Source organism: Anser brachyrhynchus (genome assembly GCF_964034855.1).
Source record: "Anser brachyrhynchus genome assembly, chromosome: 14".
Lineage (NCBI taxonomy): Eukaryota > Metazoa > Chordata > Aves > Anseriformes > Anatidae > Anser > Anser brachyrhynchus.
The window spans coordinates 8210256-8229115 of record NC_137709.1 but is presented as its reverse complement, the minus strand read 5'-3'; the positions used below and the strand labels follow the sequence as shown (position 1 = coordinate 8229115).

At 49.0% G+C, this 18860-nt stretch overlaps 1 protein-coding gene across 1 annotated transcript in view; it reads left to right on the top strand.

Moving 5' to 3' along the window:
• The first annotated feature begins 3016 nt into the window (after positions 1 to 3016).
• Positions 3017 to 18860, top strand: part of ADAM19 (ADAM metallopeptidase domain 19) — a 33983-nt gene continuing 18139 nt past the window's right edge. The window contains exons 1-5 of the mRNA XM_080555760.1: positions 3017 to 4887; positions 5142 to 5227; positions 7556 to 7626; positions 16671 to 16749; positions 17641 to 17717. Of these exons, the coding sequence (XP_080411886.1) occupies positions 4827 to 4887; positions 5142 to 5227; positions 7556 to 7626; positions 16671 to 16749; positions 17641 to 17717 (374 nt within the window). The 5' untranslated portion in view covers positions 3017 to 4826. The remainder of the gene's footprint in view (positions 4888 to 5141; positions 5228 to 7555; positions 7627 to 16670; positions 16750 to 17640; positions 17718 to 18860) is intronic.

The following is an 18860-nucleotide window of genomic DNA, read 5'->3' as shown; positions in this document are numbered from 1 at the left end:
TTTATATTTATAATTATGTAAGTCCAGCTACCACAGAAATATGGGAAGAGCTAAAAAACACAGAAGGAGAAGTACATTCATGCTGGGCTGGCGGTGTTCTAAGCAATGATTCAGAAGAAGCTACATTGATGTCTCATCCAGCACATCCTGTCTTGTGTGGGCTGTCACACCAGACCTGCTGGACCTTGATTGCCCTGTCTAACCTAATGCTTAGGCCCCCCATATCCATCCACTAAGATAGCATTATTGACAAAGGCAGGTACCAATGAAGTTTCCATATGCCTCAAAAGGTAAGCCTAAATCAAGGCAGAGTAGATATCCTTGGGGTTCTTTGCGTTTTAACTTTATAGTCTTATATCAACATTTTAATGCTTCTCTGGGCTCTTAGTTCCATTTCCAAGCTTAAGATCATTTGAGAACCACTGCATTTTGTAGTTAAAGAGCACATTTAAAAGCATGGGTAAATACTGCCTACACTACATTGCAACTGTGTTGTAAGCAGCCCCCAGCTCCTACTGCATCTGTAATGCAGATGAATCGTTAAGAAGAAAGTCTTATAAATAGTAGAAAGTGTCTGTTACTAAATTATCTTCTCAATGAAAGCTGATCTGGCCTGCAGGAATGCATGTGGGCAAATATACTAATCCCTAAACAAGTATGTTTCAGGGTATAAAACAGCTGTTGGTGGGATTATTCTCTAGATCTAACTTTCTTCTTTCCCTTTTTTCCTTTTTATACACAACGGAATAGGATATAAGACATATTGCAGTGCATATTCTAGTGCAGAATCTAGAATGGTTGCCTTCCACAGACAATTCACATTTACTTTGTCCCATATGGGGTGTCCAGCACTTTTTAAAGGGAAGTGCCTCCGATCTGCTCAGTTGTACCCAGTGCTAATGGTGAAGCTGGTGCTGACGTACATGAGCTTCAGTGGGTCGAGGGATTCAGCATTTGCTGTGCCAGGTCCATCTGCTAATGGGACCTTTGCTGCTCATTTAGGAAAACATAGTATTACACCCTCAATGGAAATCTGCTCTGTTTAATACCACAAAATCCATATGAAGAGAAGACTGAGGATTAACACATCCTGTATGTCAGTTTGAAATAAAATGTAGGGCTGATCTTTCCTGTCCTTCCAGGTAGAGCTGAAGTCCAGATAAGTTATATGGGATCTGTGTCTGTAGAACTACAGCACTGGACCCAGCCATCTCTGTTGTTTACCGTAATCTAAACTAAAAATCACCTTGTGCACTTCTCAAATTGATATATATATATATATATATCAGATGCAGATATTCCAAAGTTTGTTTTCCTCCTTCTTGGAAAAGTCTTGACATTTTGTAGTGCTTCCTGGTGTGCCCACTGCCTTTGGCTATTCTTTTGCAGAGATGACTTTCTGCTCCAAAGTTATGGAACATTTTTTATGGACTGGATGTTATTAAAAGCCCTTATGTTATTATACCTGTTCCTCTTCTCATGAGTGTAAACTGCTTCTGTATATTCACTCTCAGAGAAAACACAAGCTTGGAGAAGTTTGCAGTCAGTGTGGAGAGGACCACGGTGCTCTACATATACAAATACAGTCAAAGAGATGCAGCGTGTCAGCACATACAACCTCGTACCATTAGGTCCACTTGGCTGTAGGAATGAAGCAAAAGCAGCAGCAGTGGCCCACCCTTTAAAAAAAGCGTAGGGAGCATTTTGGTAGCATTTCACTAACAGCACATCGGGACAAGCCCTTGCCTGGTACCTGATCATCTTACAGCACTTCTCCCTCTTTGGCAGGGCAGCTGCTCTAAGGCTCTTCCAAGTATTCCCGCTATCCTACAGGCATGGTGGAAAAGCAAAGCTAGACAGAAGAGTCTGGGGCTGCCAAAGACGTTCCCAAGTGCTAAGGCCTGAAATAATGACGTTTGCTGGTAAATCACCAGTTCCCGTCACAGATCCACAGTCTTCCTCCTTTGATCATTTCAAGTGATCTGAAAGAGGAAAAATGTTCTGAAAAACAGAAGATTTCACATTTCCCCCAAGTCAGGCAAAGTCATAAAATTTCTTTCTTTGGTGCAAGTGTCTGAAATGTAGAGCTTGGGCAGGACAAAATGTCTTCTATCTTCTCTTTCTGAGACTTTGATTTTTGGTAACATTTCCTCCAGTGTCAGCAGAAGGCTTTCAACAGCAGTTCATTCAGCAGCTTTTCCTATTTCTGAATCGAGAGTTCCAGTGAAATATTACTGAGCTTTCAGTCTGATACATGTCCAAGACATTCTCTGCATAAGTCTGTTTCTTTAGTAGGCCCTCTCCAATGTGGGTCTACCTCTCTCTTTCCTTCTAAGTGGTTAACTCCTAATTTACTCCTAAATTACGATGGATATAAGGGGAGAATCAGCATCTTTTGCTTTCCAGCCAACAATAATAGTGTTAAACTGTGGAGTAAGTGCAGAAACCCCACTGCAAAAGCATGCTCATCAGCTTTGACCTGGGGAAACTGAAACACCTGATTTCCAAAGGTACTGAACAACTGCACGCACGGCCCCTTGCTCTGGGTGCTGCATGGGGGCTGCAGCTATTAGCTATATCCTTGCCTTGATCACAGGGATGTCAGAGATAAGGAACAGACTTCCAAATTCCCAGCTGATACTTGTAATCAGGAAATCAGGTTTCTGGAGGAAATGAGCTTGAGCCTTTGTAATTCCCAGATAACCGAAAGCTTGATCTTGCTCTGTCCCGTTAAGTTCAGCAAAAGCTTTTTGAAGAAATGGTCCGGGGCAGGATCTGACTCATCCCGTGCCAGAGGCAGGTAGCGTTACAGCTTCTGAGCGCTGTTAATAGGGCTAGAATATCCTGAATCTTTCCATGCAACTATGTCTGAGCAATGCAAGTGATATATCATATAAATATAGATTAAACTATTTATAACAATGGCACAGTCTGTGGTTGTATTTTTATAGAGGGAGTTTCTGGTGATTATAAATTAAGATATCAATTCTCATATTACTAAAACCCAGTGATAAAAATATCACTATATAACAAATGCAAACACTGCACGTATTTTATTTTCGTGATACTTGAATGATGACAGAAATCACCAACAGCTAGTTACTGGTCCAAGTATTGTAACATTTTAAAATAATGCAAATAGTGATCCTTTTATTTCATTCTATGCATGCTTTTTTGATCTGATCTTTTTGAGAAATAAGTGGAGTAGTTCCTGTGAAGATTTGTTGTACTGGTAACATTTGTGACAATCTTTCAGTGCAAACAAATATGCTCCTCTTCAAAGGTTCTTCTTTTTTTTTTTTTTTCTTTTTTCTTCTTAGGGTGAGAGAAATTTAATTCATGGATGAAAGCAGAATAGCTGTCTAAATTTGGGTTATGTATTTACTTATTCATAATATTACGTTCAATATACTCCACATATTTAGGAAAGAGCTGATCTGGTCCCTGGATTTTTGCTCTGAGAAAGGGCCTGATTTGTGTGAAGACGATGTGTGACCAGGCCGTGGGTCCGATAAAAGGTCATTTATGGCCCACGCACCCTGGTGAGTCCCTCTAGGACTCTCCAAGATGTCCTAGCTTTCTTCTGCCAGAGCCATACTGGGGGGATGCTGACCTTCACAAGACGGAGGAGGTTTCTCAGCTCAGCGTGTGAAGTGCTAGGGGAGAGAGGGGCCATGTAGGATGGCCATAAACCAAAATGGGGTCTGCAGACAGAAACAGGCACATTTCCTGTGGGCACAGTTGCAGGAAAAAGCAGAGACCTTCAATAAAAGAGAGCTCAGTGGTTTCAAGAACATATGAAAACCCCTGGACAAGAGACAAAAGCATTACTGCTATCTGGCCAGCCTTTTTTCTAAATGGATTGTTAATTTCCTATTGGCCTGATTTACCAATTCACTCGGAAATATAGCCAGGTGCAATTTCTCCCCATTTCTTATGCCGCTTTCCGGGTGGCTCACCTGCACAGACGCTCCCCTCAGCAGAAGCGATGTCAGCGATGTCAGCCTGCTCGTGCTCTGCCTCGGGGCAGGGCTGGGGGCCGCCAGCACCTTTCGCACCAGCGTCCCCGTCCCTGTGTCCCAGCCTGGGCTGATGTCACCTGGAAATGGGCTCCTGCCCCTGAAATGCTGAGATCCCAAAGAGATGGTGCATGGAGCACACAGCCCATGGGGCAGCCCTGAAGGGTGCAGGAGAAGACAGGGACACCCCTTTGGGAGCCTCACACCAGTGAGTGGCTATCCCCGAAGGGCAGCACAGGGCCCGGGAGCTGTGGGTGCTCCCAAGCCCTTCCTCACCCCCAGTCCCTCCATCTGCCTTAAGGGGAGGGAGGCAATGAAGTTGATTTTGCTTTTGGCCAGCATAAATCACAGCCTGCATCCCTTCAGCCGCCCAGTGGCAACGGCATTGCCCTGGAGAGAAGGGATTTAGGATGCCTCTGGGGACACGGGTTCAGCCGCGAAGGGGCTGGCTGGGTTACCTATAAATACAATAAATACACCAACAGCGCCAGAGCACAGCTCCTCCAGGAGCTTAAAACCTATTTGCCTGCTTAACGCAGCGGGTCTCTCCTCTTTTGAGGCCCGACAGCTTTCTGTGCTGGCACAGCGCCTGGCGGCGGGGGACCCCAGGGCTCCCCCCCCCGGTACCCGAGACGCATCCCGGAGCCGGGCTGGAGGAAGGGGAGGAGGAGGAGACACCCGGCAGCACCCCCACCCCCCAGGGCAGGGGGCTGTAGGGCCGGCTGTAGGGCCGGGGGGTGGGAGGGGAAAGCTGCGCCGGCAGCTTTTATACGCGGGGCGGCGGCGGAGCCGCTCCTGCCCGGAGCCATGCGGGGCCGGGGGCTGCTCTGCGGCATCGCCCTCTCGCTGCTGCTGCGGCCACCGCGCCGTGAGTGCGGGGGGGACCGGGTGTGGGGGGGGGACAAGTGCATCTGGCTGCCTGAGCCCTGGGGAGGGTGGGGTGGGATGGGGACGATGGCATAGGGTGGGGTGGGGTGGGATGGGATGGGGAGGATGGCACGGCGTGGGGTGGGATGGGGTGGGATGGGATGGAGGGGGTCTCCTCCGGCTCCCCCCGGCCCAGTTTCGCGTTTTTTGACTCGGGGGCCGGGCTGGTGAGCTGCTCGCCTCGTTTTTCCCCAGGAGGAGAGGTGGCCGCCGGCTCGGAGCCGCAGCCCGTGGTGGTGGTGCCGCGCTGGGAAGCGCCGGGGAGCCCCGGCGGCGAGAAGGTGGGTGGCTGAGAGCCGGCTCGTGCCTGCTTTGCCGACACCCCCGGGGGTTTCGGCAGGGGGGGACTAACGCCGAGGGCAGGGCGAGCCCCGCTTCGGTCCTGCCGGCCGAGCTGCGGGGGGGCTGCGGGGAGCAGAAGCGCGGCTGGGGGGTGCGTGAGTGCAAACACAAAGCCCCGCACCCTGCTCAGGTGCAGGTCTGAGAATCACAGGATGGCTTGGGTAGGAAGGGACCTTAATGCCCACCCAGTTCCAGCCCCCTGAAATGAGCAGAGACACCTCCCTCCAGCCCAGGTTGCCCCCATCCTCATCCCACCTGGCCTCGAGCACCTCCAGGGATGGAGCATCCGCAGCTCCTCTGGCAGCCTGTGCCTTGCGCACCGTTTGTGTCAGTGCAGAGCTTGCTCCTCTCCTCGTACACATGACAATTCAGCGGCGTGTCAGTGGTCTGCAGCAGTTTTGGGAACTGCTGGGATGCCAGACTTGAAATCAACCGCAAACCACAGTTCCATTTCCCAGCATCTGTGTTGTTGCTCTCAAGAAGTTATCAGTTGCATAATGAAGTGGGAAAGGAAAATCCAAGTGATGTTTAAATGGTGAACCAGGAAAAGGGAAGCTACAGCATTATTCTAAAGAAAAATTATGGTGTCTCTCCATAAGCGTTGTTATTCTGGGCTTTGTCCTCACCATATAATGGGAATTTCCAAAACTTTATATAAGAAAAAGCTACAATGACTTTCTCATGCTCTTAATTCTCTTAAAAATGTTCTTGCAACATAGCCTTGGAAGTTTTGTTTCTCTCTGTTATTGATAGCAATATGAATACATCTGGACAGCATTTGCCCTTACATAAATTTGCTGTGTCTCAGGGGTCTCACTCGGTTTGTTTCAGGCAAATTCCTGTTGGCTCCCAAATGAGTGTTAGCAAAGCTTATGTACAGCTGGGATGTTTCAGTTACACGGCAATCAATGCACTCTGAAGTAGTATATTTATTGAAGAAGAAGGGAAAGCATTAATAGTAATAACAATGTTTGCACAACCTTTGAGTAATTACAGTAATAGAGACCCTTAGACCCCCTAGCTACGGGCAAGGCAGCCTCTCTTGCTTACACGTTAGCAAAATAACAGACCCACCCTGGGTCATACTGAGCACCTGTAAGTCAGTAAACCAAAGCTCAGCCCCTTGGAATTAGCCATTGTTGTATGGATTGAATGTATTTACTTCTTCTGCATCACCTGTGTGAGCCTGATACAATGCCCTGAAAAACAAAGGACAGATGAACAAAACTCCAAATATAAGCAGGAGCTGATTTAAGAGGAGCTTGTAATTGAACCTGGAATCAATGAAGTGACACCCAAGCATGCCTCTGGCTGACAAGCCTTTTAACAGAGCATCCCATTAAATAAGTCATGCTTTCAGTTGGTCTCTTCTGCAAAATCCCCACTAACACTGAATAAGGAAATAATATCGTTGATTATCTCTCACCAGTTTTCAGGATATTTTTGGGGTGTGGTTTCAGCTGAATAGAGAAGTCTTTTATCAGATGGGTTATTTCTCTTCTGAGGAGTTTATTCATCCATTTCCTTTATGTGAAATCACTCAGATCCAGAAACCTGCCTTCAGCCAGTGGTTCTGCTTTGAGAGGGAGGTAAAACCCTAGAGATCTCCAGAGGCCATTTAGTTGGGCCCCTGGGAAGTGTATTCTATCCTTGAATGATTTTTTTCAATGGTGATTTTTGTCATACATTGGCCATTGTACTAAGAAATTGGGACCCTTTCCATTAACACTAATAGCAGCATTAACACAGCCAGCTGTCCTGCGTCCTCACTTGGAGCCGAGCTATATGCAGATTGCAAACCAGGGCTGTGGCTGGCGTGCCTGAACACACCAGAAAGCTGCTGTCATGGTTTCCAGTCCCTCTGCAGCCTGGGACTAATATGGGAGCAGCTGTGAAATACCGTCCCCGAAACAGCGAGGGCCTGAAGACGTCTAAGGGATCCTGTAGCCTGCATCTTACTGACATTTTCTGGGAGTAAAGGGATTTTGTGAAAATCTCTGAAAGAGGCATGCTTCCTCTTGTGCTGAAATAGGCTTCTAAAAATGCCTTTTTCTGCTGTGACAACAAAGGAAGCTTTGGTTAGCTAGCTCCTCTGTTTGATGTGTAAACCTCTGGGGCGAGTTGGGGTGTCCCATCACATGGTCCTGACCGTGGTGCACACACAAAGGGGCTCAGTGCACCCCTGGAGCCATACCTCTGCACGTGCTGTGTGTGGATATGTTTGCAGTGACGATTTGAGTAACAGGCACCGTCTCTTTTGCACGCAGCATCCATTCCGAGCCGAAGTTAAGATAGAGGCAGAAGGCCAGGAGCTTGTCTTGGAGTTAGAGAAAAATGGGTAAGTGTGTTTGAGTGTTGCATTCTGACCTGTGTGCTCACTAAAATAATGTATAAGGATTATGGTGAAGTCAACAGGAAAACCTCCACTGACTTAACAGGGTTTTGATAAAGACAGGATGAGGAAGTCCTTTTCGGGATTTCAAGGTTATTCCAGGTCTGAGACCCACTGATGTTAATCAGCCAGGCAGCCCTGACTGCAACAGAGCTTTGTCAGCAAAAAGCAGGTAGTGACCTGGCCTGCAGCCTGTAAAGCTGTTTTTGCATCATAATTCTTACTTTAACCAGAAAATGTTGCTGATGCAAAGCTCGCTATTTACCAAATGGCTCCCTGCTTTAGAGTCAGTGTGACGGTAATGAGGATTTCATTTGCTGTGATCAGAAGAGATGCTGCTCCCTGGTTCCTAGGAGAAATGATCTGACAGTTTCTATTCCATTAGTGACCTTCATGCTAAAATAGACTGAAAAAATGCTTTTGCATTAACTGAAATGCAGCCTCTTCTCAGGCATGATCCAGCAATGCCGTGTGATAGCATAGGGCATGATGTGTATTGAATTCAGCTGAAACTGCAGGAGACAAAGGGAGGTAGAAAGATTCTTGGCTTGAGGCTTGCTCCACAGGCTTTGCCCAGTGCGTGGATTAGCTTCCAGTGGTAAAAAAGCAGCTGGAAATCTAGCTGCAATAAGGTTCTTCTGCCAAGCAGTACACTTGCACTGTTGGTGTTTTATTTTTAAATTGGTCTGAAGATTTATCTATGGAAACACTACCAAATGGATGTCGGCTAGAACCAGTAGAGGGAATAATAGCCTTGGAATAGTAACTCTGGCAGTATTTCAAATGTAATGTATGGACATGCCAATCACAGAGCTCAGGGCTCAGTTTCTCCCCTGGAATGGCGAAATGTCAGAAGATCTTACTAGTTCTGATGGCAGTGCATAAATCTAAATAATATTCGGGGTGACTTGGAGGAAAACCAGATTTTTTTTGGCAATGTATGCAGTAGAGACTGAAGCCTGATGGCTGATGAGAGGAGCGTACATCCTACGAGGTGCTTTCTGTAATAGACTACAGAAACTGCTGGGGGGTTCAGAGCAGCAAAACCTGGACGCATCTCCCAGTCAGTCGTGCACCTGTGTGGAGCTAAACAGAACCAGCCATAAATTCTGTGTTTTGGCGTCTCTCAGCTGGGAAAATAGAGAAGGGATAGAAGAGACCAGGCAGCGTGAGCTCTGCCAACTTGGTCCTGTCTAACGCAGGAAAAATAGCTGGTGCTGATGGCAGTTTCATCAGGGGTGGTCTCTGAGCTGGACCTGGAGGTGACGTGCTGGAGCTGCTGGGGGTGGTCTTCCCAGGGAAAGGGCAGTCAGGTCTAAAATATTCAGCAATAACCATGCAGAAGCGAATTCACTCCTGGCAGAAGCAAGGAGCCTTGCGGAACCAGTCTGTGTGGAGTGTGGTGACCTAACTCCAGGTGCCTCGTGGGAGCGGAGCCGCGCTATTTCCAGCGCAGGCAAACACGTTACTGGTGTTGGTAAACACCATGATAATAATAGAGGGCTTCTATTGTGCTTATTTCCTGAAATGTATTTTCATTCATTGAGATGTATACACACAGGCTGGTGTGCACACACAGTTCCACTGCAGGGTAAATCCCCTTACAAGGACTGCTGAAATACGGCGAGTGGCTTGGAGTTTTTGGTTTTATTTATTTATTTTTTTTATTGTGGAAAATGCGAGTGATTTATTGATAACAGCACTTCACATGGGAGACTTGCCAGGCCTCAAGTCCTCATGCAGGAGAGGTGATGGCACCATCCCAAAGTGCAAGTCTGTGAATGTGATTAGGAGAGGCTCTGGAGAGCCACCGCTTCTCAGACTTGCAGAGGTGCAAAAGTAGTTTAGAGAGACTCAGACTGAGAGAGAAATGATGAGGCAGCCAGAAGAGCATGAAGTGTATGGGAGCCCTGATAACAACAGCATCCACAGAACGCTTGTACGAGAAGGGGAGGAAAACTGCTTCTCCTTGCTACAGCGCGCAGAGCCCAGCCTGGGGTAGCTCCCGGTGTCCAGCAGCTCAGCACAGCTGAGGCTTGGGGTGCTGAGTGGCGACAGATCGGGGCTTCTTCTCTGGGGGGTTTGTCAGGCACCCAGGCAATGTGAGAGAAGGTGGTGGTTCCCCATTTGGGAGTGTCCCTTTGGAGCCACCTGAAGGGCTAGCTGCTCTGCTTTGAGTTCCCTTGGCAGTGGGTGTAAAAACAGCAAGGAAGGTGCTTGGGGCTTTTTGGATTCAAATGAGCCCCAGAGGTCTGGGTCATTTCACTGATCCAGTATAGAGAAGCTCCGGGAATCTGGTGGGTTAGGCAACCTTGTTACATGTCCACCTGCTCACCAGCCCATAAAGAGAGATGAAGGTGATGAAGATATGGGCTTGCTTTGGAAAAGGGTAGGGGAAATACAATCATCTGTATGGGTTTGGTAGGGATAACCTAGCTTTGAATGAAACAAGCTGTTTTGAGTATATGGAAGAAATGTTCACATGAAGTCTGTAATTTCATATCCTATATGAAAAGGACATGGTGTTCATCCAGAGGTGAAACATTATTGTATATATTTCTTCAGAACTGCGCACAATTCTGTATTTTGAAAGACTCAGTGCACCATCTGAGTTTGGGCTTCATGTATCTAATACAATTATTGCATTAGTTGTTAACATAATATTGCATTATTTCCTGTTCAGGCATTTAATACAAAGGCGGAACCACACCACGGTTCCAAGCAGAGTTCACAACACCATGTAACATTTCTGAGTAACGACAAAAGTATATCCCCCAAATGACTTAGGCTTGTTTTAAGTGACCCAAAACCATGTCGTGCAGCTGCAGGATTGGAAAGCTCAAAGCTGCACAAACAACAAATATATGGAGAGATGCCTATAAAACAGTTCTAAATTTGGCTGGGGCTTAGGAACGGAAGAATCTGAGTTGAAAATCTTGGATCAGAAGAGACTATTTTAAAGGCATTCACATTTTTTAATAAAAAGCAGCTTTGAGCCAAGCGTGGAGGGGATGCTGGGATGGTCTGAATATGTGACAGAGCCGCCTGGTGTGAGCCCTTTCTTTCTAGCGAAGGGGGGAGTTGATATTTGCACAGCAGAAACCTGCGTGGAATTTTTCTCACCTGAATGCAGGAGAAATATCTACAAGACTTTCCTCCCTGTCCTCCTCTTCGTGTCTCCCGTGGGGAAGAGCAGACACGGGGAAGGATGACTTGCTATGAAGGGCAGTGGGTGCTCCCCCAGAAGTCACCTTCCCCAGGGGTGTCCCTGCCTGCAGTGGATCCCACGGGAGCTGTGGGACGTGGCTGTGTGTTTTGGCTGGGTACTTGAGTTGTGTTCTGCCTGCTGCCCTCCCACAGCACCTGCGATCGCAGGGGATGCTGGTGGCAGGGGTGAGGGCAGAGCCCATGCGGGGCTGGTGGAGACGTGCAGCAGTGGCCTGAGGACAGCACAAAAAGTCCAAAGCCCATCTGACCTGAGCTTGGGAGCCATCCAGATGGTTATTTTGGGTCAGCTGGATCTGATAAGGAGCAGTATCACATCCAAGCCCTTCTGGCCCCATCCAGGTAGCTGACAATCACTCCAGCCCTATTTGATGCTCTCAGCAGTCCAATAACAGATCTGTATGTCACTTGTGTGTCAGTTTCCTGCTTTTTCTCATTTCCAGTGCCTCTTCTCCCAGCTGAGTGAGGAAGAGGGGAGGTTGCTGCCCACCCCCAAGCAGGAAGGATATCTGAGATTATTCCACTGATGAGCTGCACACTATCAGTGTCTAATAGACTTCCTGCATGGGGGGTTAAGGGTTACATAAAGGAGGGAAATCGAGTTTATCCTGCTCTGCTGTCTCTCAGAGTCATCAGAAAAACAGGGGTGGGACCTGGAAAGCCAAAACAGCTTTTCAGCCTCCTGGTTCCCCTGGGACATTCGGTGATTTCTGCGTGGGGCAGGGAGGAAGAGAGGAGGAAATGGAACCCTTTAAATCTTTTGCTCCCTGACTCATTATCAGCTAATTTCCCATTTATTTTATTTCCTTTTTCCTATCAAGGCAAGTTTTATGGTTCCCATTGGTGAGCTGGAGGGTTATGTGACAAATTTTGCTTGGGTCCTCTAACGTGATTTACGTGGTGAGTGTCACAGATGTAGATCATAAGGGGATGGAGAGTACCTAGCCTGTGATGTTTTCCAAGACTTTGAGAAATAGGTAGTTTAGTTCCACCTCAAGAGCTGGGAAACTGTTTCTTTCTTTCCAACTGCTGCAGTTTGCACAACAAACTCAGATACATCAGCAAAGGCTCTTGAGGGAGGGAGCTTAAGAGCTCTAAGCTTTGTCTGGATGAGACTCATCGGCACCAAGAAAAAAAAAAAAAACTTTGGATTTCAGTGATTTAATGAAGTGCTGGGTTTTGGCCGGAGACTTGCAGAGAGGTGAAATCCCTGATTTCCCACTAGGGGTGGATACAGAGAGCAGGGCCGCCTGCTTGCATTGTCAGGGGTGCCATTTTAGTGGTGTCTGGGATGGGGTCACCTCAGGTTCTCATCATAAATTCTGACTTTGGGGAATGTTTAAGGGTCTGGGAAGTGAGGAGTCAAATTCCCCTTCTTACCCTACTTGGATCCTGCTGAAAGGCAGCGGAGAGGGACCACAAATCGTAGATGGAAATCTGATGTCAAAACTTTCTTGGGAGAACCAGTTCCCTCCACCCCCAGATGCTGGCAGCCAGGCTGGACAGATTTATTGTGATTTGAGGAAAGGGACAGGGAAAGAGATGTCAGAGACTGCAGGCTTCACTTTTCTTGGTCCCAAGACTTAAAAATGGGGAGTAGATGTTTCTCACAAGAGGCTTGTGGACTGTTTTTTTTTTTGGGGGGGGGGGTGGTGGTGGTGGGGTGGGACAAAAAATATGTTTGTCTCCTAGATACGGGTATTTTAAAAATTGCAGCTGTCCATGCAGACCAGCCCCTCTGTAAAACAAACCCAAACAAAGTTGCAGGTGGGACTGAATGATTAAAAAAAACTCTTCTTGCTCCCATGGGTGAGCGCAGCAGCGTGCCGGTGGGGTGCTGCCAGTGCCCGTGGGTGATTTCTGGCTGGGGAAAACACACACCTCCCATGGCTCCCCCTGTGATGGGGAGGGCTCTGAGCTCCTCCGAGGCTTCTGCTAGCAAGTGATGTTTCACAGGCAGACACAACTGCTCCCCTTTGCCAGGAGAGCACGGGTGAGGCTCTCCAGAGCAGCTGGGCAACTCGCACTCCCTCACACAATCATGGCTGTGGGAGAACAGCCCCAGCTTTCCTCCTGCTGTTTTGGGGAGCCCTGCGGTGTCCCCCCCTGGGGGCAGCTGCCTGCTGAGAAACCTGGGTTCACACCCATGCCCTCTGCCACTGAATGCCGTCGACTGGCGTGCGAAGAGCGTGACCACGTCGATGTGGCAAGGCGGAGAGGCGCTGCCCCGGCCTGCCAGCTCCGTGTGGCAGCATGGAGAGCGGGGCTTTGTTTCCAACAATGATATCATTGACAGCCTGTAGCACGGCCAAGGCTGCTCCACGCCGGTCATCGGCAGAAACAGGCTCGAGCCATCTGTACGTTATGGCACTGAGCCACTTGTGCTTCATTTGGCTTCCTTGCTCGCATTGAAGCCGGGTCCCGAGGCTTTCTGCGGAGCATGGCCTGCCAAGGGCCGGCTCTTCCACCCAGCGGGTGCAGCCTGAGCTGGATCTGGGGGTGCGACTGATCTTGCCGAAAGCTGGTTGCTGTTGGGAAGGCGTGCGGGCTCCTTGAGGACACCCCGAGTGCTCAAACAGCCCCACACGGCTGCAGCTGTGATCAGGGCTTAGCAAAGGAGAGCCCTCCCATCCAAAAACCATTTTTACTCTGACTTGATTCTTTCTGCTGATAACCCCTCTAATGACCAGCCCCGTGCTGCCTTTTATGAGGATGCTGTGCCAGCAGTCTGTCAGCTGTGTGGCTCTCTGAAGCCTTTACATGATGTTATTTTCACATCCAAACCTTACAAGCATTTGCACCTTCGTCTAAAGCTGTTGCAGAGATGGCCATGGGGCTATATAATGTAACAGGAAAGAAAGGAACAAATCATGCTGTATTTTTCTGTGCTCTCCTCCTCCATCAAGGACATAAGCATTGTGCTACTATGGAAGCAGTGAGTCGGGTCCCACAGCATTTGCAGGGCTGAGCTCCCTGGGAGCCTGGCAGTGGCACTGTCCTGAAATGATGGTAGACAAAGGCCACTACTAAGGCTTTGGGGTACTGGTGTCTCGCTGGTCTCTCCTGTTTATCCAACAACACGTGGAGAAGAAGAACTGATGGGCTGATGAGTGGTGCACTTGGAGCTGTGAAGAAGGTTTCTCTTCTATTTGTTTACACTTTGGTGGTAAACTTGATGCTAGCTGAGGAAGTGAGCTGGGCTGGGAATGAACTTTCACAGGCTGTGAAGTGCGGTAGCCCCTTGAGAGTATTGCAAGATGTCCTGTTGTTTTTCCTCTTTCCTCACTGCCCTCCCTACCGCACACCATGCAATGCTCTGCGATAGCTCTGCTCAGCAGTGCTGCAATATCCCCAGGACTCCCCTGTGCTACAGCGGGGGAAGACCTTCAAAACAAGGCTGTTTCAGCTCAGAATAAGAAGCTGGGTCTTGCGTGGGAAACCTACGATGTAGCACAGGAGTCTGTTGGTGGAAAGGGAATTGAAAGTCATCAGATGGCACTGCTCAGCAGCTGCACAAATATCTAACCATGCAGGCAGACCGCTCAGCATCATCATCCCCCTCCCTGACCTCTCTGTCTGCTGGTAGGAAGAGAAGTACACACAGTGCGTGCATCGTGCCATCATCCTGTGCCCAAAAAACCTGGTGTGCTGGGCTCAGCCGTGGGGCTGGGTGGGAGCTGGAGGGGCAGATCCCAGTCGTGGGCACCAAGAGTCAAAGTGCTGGGCAGTTTTATGGTGCTGAAGGAGAGAAAAAACTAGCTATTCATAGTGCATGCTTTCCAAGAATAAGGGAGCAGAAGGAAAACACAGGCGTGCTTGTTTGAGAATGAAAAAGTAGGCTGTGCAAGCCTCGGCTACTGGAAATCTATGGGCTGGTGTCTAATTCTAGCTGCAGTAGCACCAGGCAGATTCACATCAGTTTCATGTCTCCTCTCGAGATGACAGTCTCTTACAGAGACCAGATACCTGCCAGAGCACATTGCTCAAGGCAATTTCCTGCCAGTTAATGCAATCTGTTGATTAAACATTTGTTTCTTGCAGCCTCATGCTGAGCAAGCTACTGCAGTCATGGAGCTGAAGGGAGTTTTATTTTTTTTTTTTTTTTTGTGGGATGGCGCTTCTGGGCTTATCTTCGGCTTGCAGATCGGAGATAGCTGGAAAACAGCAATTGAGCCTTCTGGATGGCTGACAAGATCTAGTGATGGGAATTAGCACATCAGAAGGAAACAAAATGAGCTTTTCTAGGCTACAGTGAACTCTGAAAGTGGAGATAAAAGCTGTTGTATTCCTGACATCAAATGCTATCAAGTAAAGCAGTGGCACAGGGGTTTGGTTGACGCTAAGGCATCGTTACTTGTCTGGGTGTCCTGCCCTTTGGATGCGGGATGGGGAAGCACTTTCATACTTTCATACGCTCTGATAAGAGGTGGCGCTTCTTTCTGGAGGCTCAGGACTAATTTATTCAGTTGATATCACAAACACACAGTCCGTTATTGAAACAGAGGCTTTGAAGGCACATTAGACCTGATGGCCATATATAAAAGAAAAAAAAAAAGAGGGGAAAAAATCTTCAATTGTGCTTCTCGTACAGACTGATCTGTCAGGTCGCGTTTACCCAGTCTGAAGAAACCATACAAAAAAAAAACAACCTTTTTCTCCTTTCCTTCATGTGAAGCAGCGATGCAGAGGGGCCGAGCTGCAGCTGGGTGCTGCAGGTGTCGCGCTGCCCGGGGCGCGCAGCATCCTCGTGCTGCAGCACGGGTGGTGCCTCCTGGGGGGACAGCAGCACAAGGCTGCTGTGCGAGTGTGCTGGATTGACCGGGCACGTTCTAGTATCCAATTTTTTGGAAATGAGACCATTGTTTAAAAAAAAAAAGTTTTAAAGCTGTGTTATACTGTGGCTGAGATGGACACAGGATGTGACCTTCTTGGTTTGGCCCAGATTTTGACTTACTGTACTTTTTTACATCACTGTTTAGTAAATGCAGATGTTTTAAAAAAAGGGGAAAGCTGTTTCCTCTGGAACCAAGTCAAAACACTTACTATTCAGCGCACAGGAGCGCCTTTTATAGACTTTTGGCCTGATCCTGGGTTAAAGACAGGGAGAATATTGTCTATATGAGGATGGCATGATCAAATTCAAATTGGGGAATCAGCAGTTTTCTAGAACAAAGATGTGAATCGACTGCTGGTCAGAGGTTGAAATGCAGACGCAGATTGGTTTATAATTGTGCTCAGATCTGAGCACTGGAGAGTCTGGATTTGAGCTATGAACTCGCACCCATGCTCCAGTGCCAAGACGTGTCCTGAGCTGGCCTTCAGTGTGCTCAGTCTCCTTCCAGTATATCTGGGGCAGAACTTTGCAGCGGAAAGGAGATTCTGCACAGAGACTTTTACCCATTAAGGGAGGATGATGATATTTTATTTTATTCATTTTTTTAAGTCTTCACATAAAAGCTTGCTCACTTGAGGCTATTAGAAATGCATTTCAGCACCTGATTGAACTGAGGGACAGCCTCTCCTTTATTGTTTTAATTTAATTTAATAAATGGCTTGCAAGAGCACTTAGGAAGATGGCTTGCCACATCCCTTCGGAAGTGGGTGTGCTCCACATGAGAAGTGCAGAGCTCCTGGGAGGGCTGCATGTGGCTGGATGTGGTGAGGTCAGGCAAATGTTCTGGCACAAGTAGGAAAATAAATCCAGGTCTAAAGAAATCTCTTACTGTCTTCCTCCCCTACCCTTTTTTTCCCCCCAATATCTGCAGAAACCTCTTTGCACCAGGCTACACCGAGACTCATTACAACCAGACGGGACAAGCTCAGACCGTGCCCCTGAGCCACACGGTGAGTGCAGACCCCAGTGTGCAGGGAGCAGCAGGGGAGCATCATCCTCCAGAGCCTTTCTTCCAGGCCAGGCTCCCCACAGCTGGAAGCTGAAGGGGAGGGCAGTCTGGCTTTCTGGCCTGGGGTTTTCCAGCGAGAAAGCATCTCCGTCACCGAATAATGGTAAAAACACCTTCCTGTTTTTGCCTGAGCTCTGTTATCTGCCAAGGTCAGCCAGCAGCACTGCTCCCTAATCTCTGAGTGCTGGAGAATCGTCCATTCCTCCCACTGCTCACCCTCTTGCTTTTAATTCTGCCACCCTGTGCTGGGGACGTTCGCAGCCTTTGGGAAAACCAGCCTAAGTGAGCTGGCTGCTCTTCAGCTAAGCCCCCCATGAATTACTGCTCTCACACTGCCCTTGGCTGGCTGACCGCCGCAGAGACACAAAGATGCACATTGGTCGCAATGTAAAAAGTAAGAGATAAAATCCCCATGAGATCATCTTTACTGGTGCTGCCCCGGGGTGAGGGGGAGGGCCGGGATGGGTATGTTGGCGTTTCTACCCCAAAGCCTCCTTGTCCCTGCCAGAGGCTGCCTTTGTCTCGTCCGGAGCCCCCAGGCGGGGACTTCCCCGCTGCCCATGGCGTCACCCTCCCAGGCACGTCCTCCAGGGCCTGACCCAGGGCCAGCTGCCATCGACGGGCAGCTCCCTTACAGTCAGCTCCACATCTGCTTCATGCTGAGGCCATCCGAGTTGCATCCTTGGGGATGTAATGGAGACAGGCACCACATGCAGCGGAAATAGAGCATTTAGTGGAGTATTGGGACTCAAACGGGACTCAGCGATGCCTAAACACAGCGCGTGTCCATCCCCGAAGCGGATTGCCAACCCTGCTGCCCTCTGCCTTGCAGGAGCACTGCTTTTACCACGGGACAGTGCGGGGCAGAGAGCACTCCAGCGTGGCGCTCAGCGCGTGCAGGGGCCTGCGGTAAGTGCCAGGGCTCGGCGCCACACGGCGCGCCTCAGGGTCTGTCCGGGCCGGCGGGCCTGTTCTCAAACGCCACCCAGCAACGAGTTCTGGGCATTAAAGGGAGCACGTCAGGGGAAATGTCTTCAGCTCAGGTGTCCTCTGGAGCAAGAGGCCTCTCCCAGTAGTGACCCAGGGCTGTGTCCCTCACAGAGACAGGGACAGGACTCGCCCCGTCCCAGCCCAATGCTCTTGTGCTAATACCAAATCCAGCCCCTTCTCCCAGTCTCTCCCAACCGGCCAGTTTTTGTGTTTTGGGGCAGCCTTCAGGTCCAAACTTCCCCCAGTGTTGTCAGCTCTGCTTCCTCGCCTCGCTCCCTGCTTTCTCCCTGGGTGGTGCAGGGGTTGCGTGTTCCACCTTTAATACCTTGGCTTTGGTAGTAATGGAGTCTCTGGCAGAAAAAGACGGTCTGTATGTGTTCATTTACACCAGCTCCGAGTTTGTTTCCAAAATACCATGTGCGCTTTATTGATATTAGCGGTCATCTGCTCTCAAGAAGTAATTGGGAGCTGGGCTGATGGGACCTGGCCCAGCCAGGAAGCAGCCCTTGCCAAAGCAAACCCCAGAAATCTTAAGTGGATGTACAGCAGGCCAAAGAGCCCAGGGAAATAAACAGGGCGGTGCGGCCACCTGCGGTTTGCAGTAAGCCATCCAAAAGTAGTCACAGGTGTGCTCTGCTTCTGCCAGCCTGCCTCGTCCCCTTCTAGCTGGAGGAGACAGATGTCTGGGGGCGCACGTAACAGCTCCTGCACCCCTCAGTCCATCTTCTGAGGGTGTTTGATGCCCTGAGTGTTTCATACCAGAAAGCTAACTGGGCCATTGCAGGGCTTTTTGCATATGCACATGGAGCCTCTGCTTGGGGGCTGCCCTGTGGAGAGGAGAGAAGGAAGGATAAGGCCCTGAACCTGAAGGCAGCTGTAACCAGAGGCTCTGGAGGAGAAGGGGACCATCCCAGCTTAAGACACTGCTGGGCTCTACGAGTATTATTGGGAACCTGGGGAAGCTCTGAGCTGATTCATGGCTTAGTGTTTTTGGGAAGAACTGGAGGAAAAGTGGGACAAAACATAACAACAGCTCCCTGCTCTCCTTAAAGCTGTGTGGCT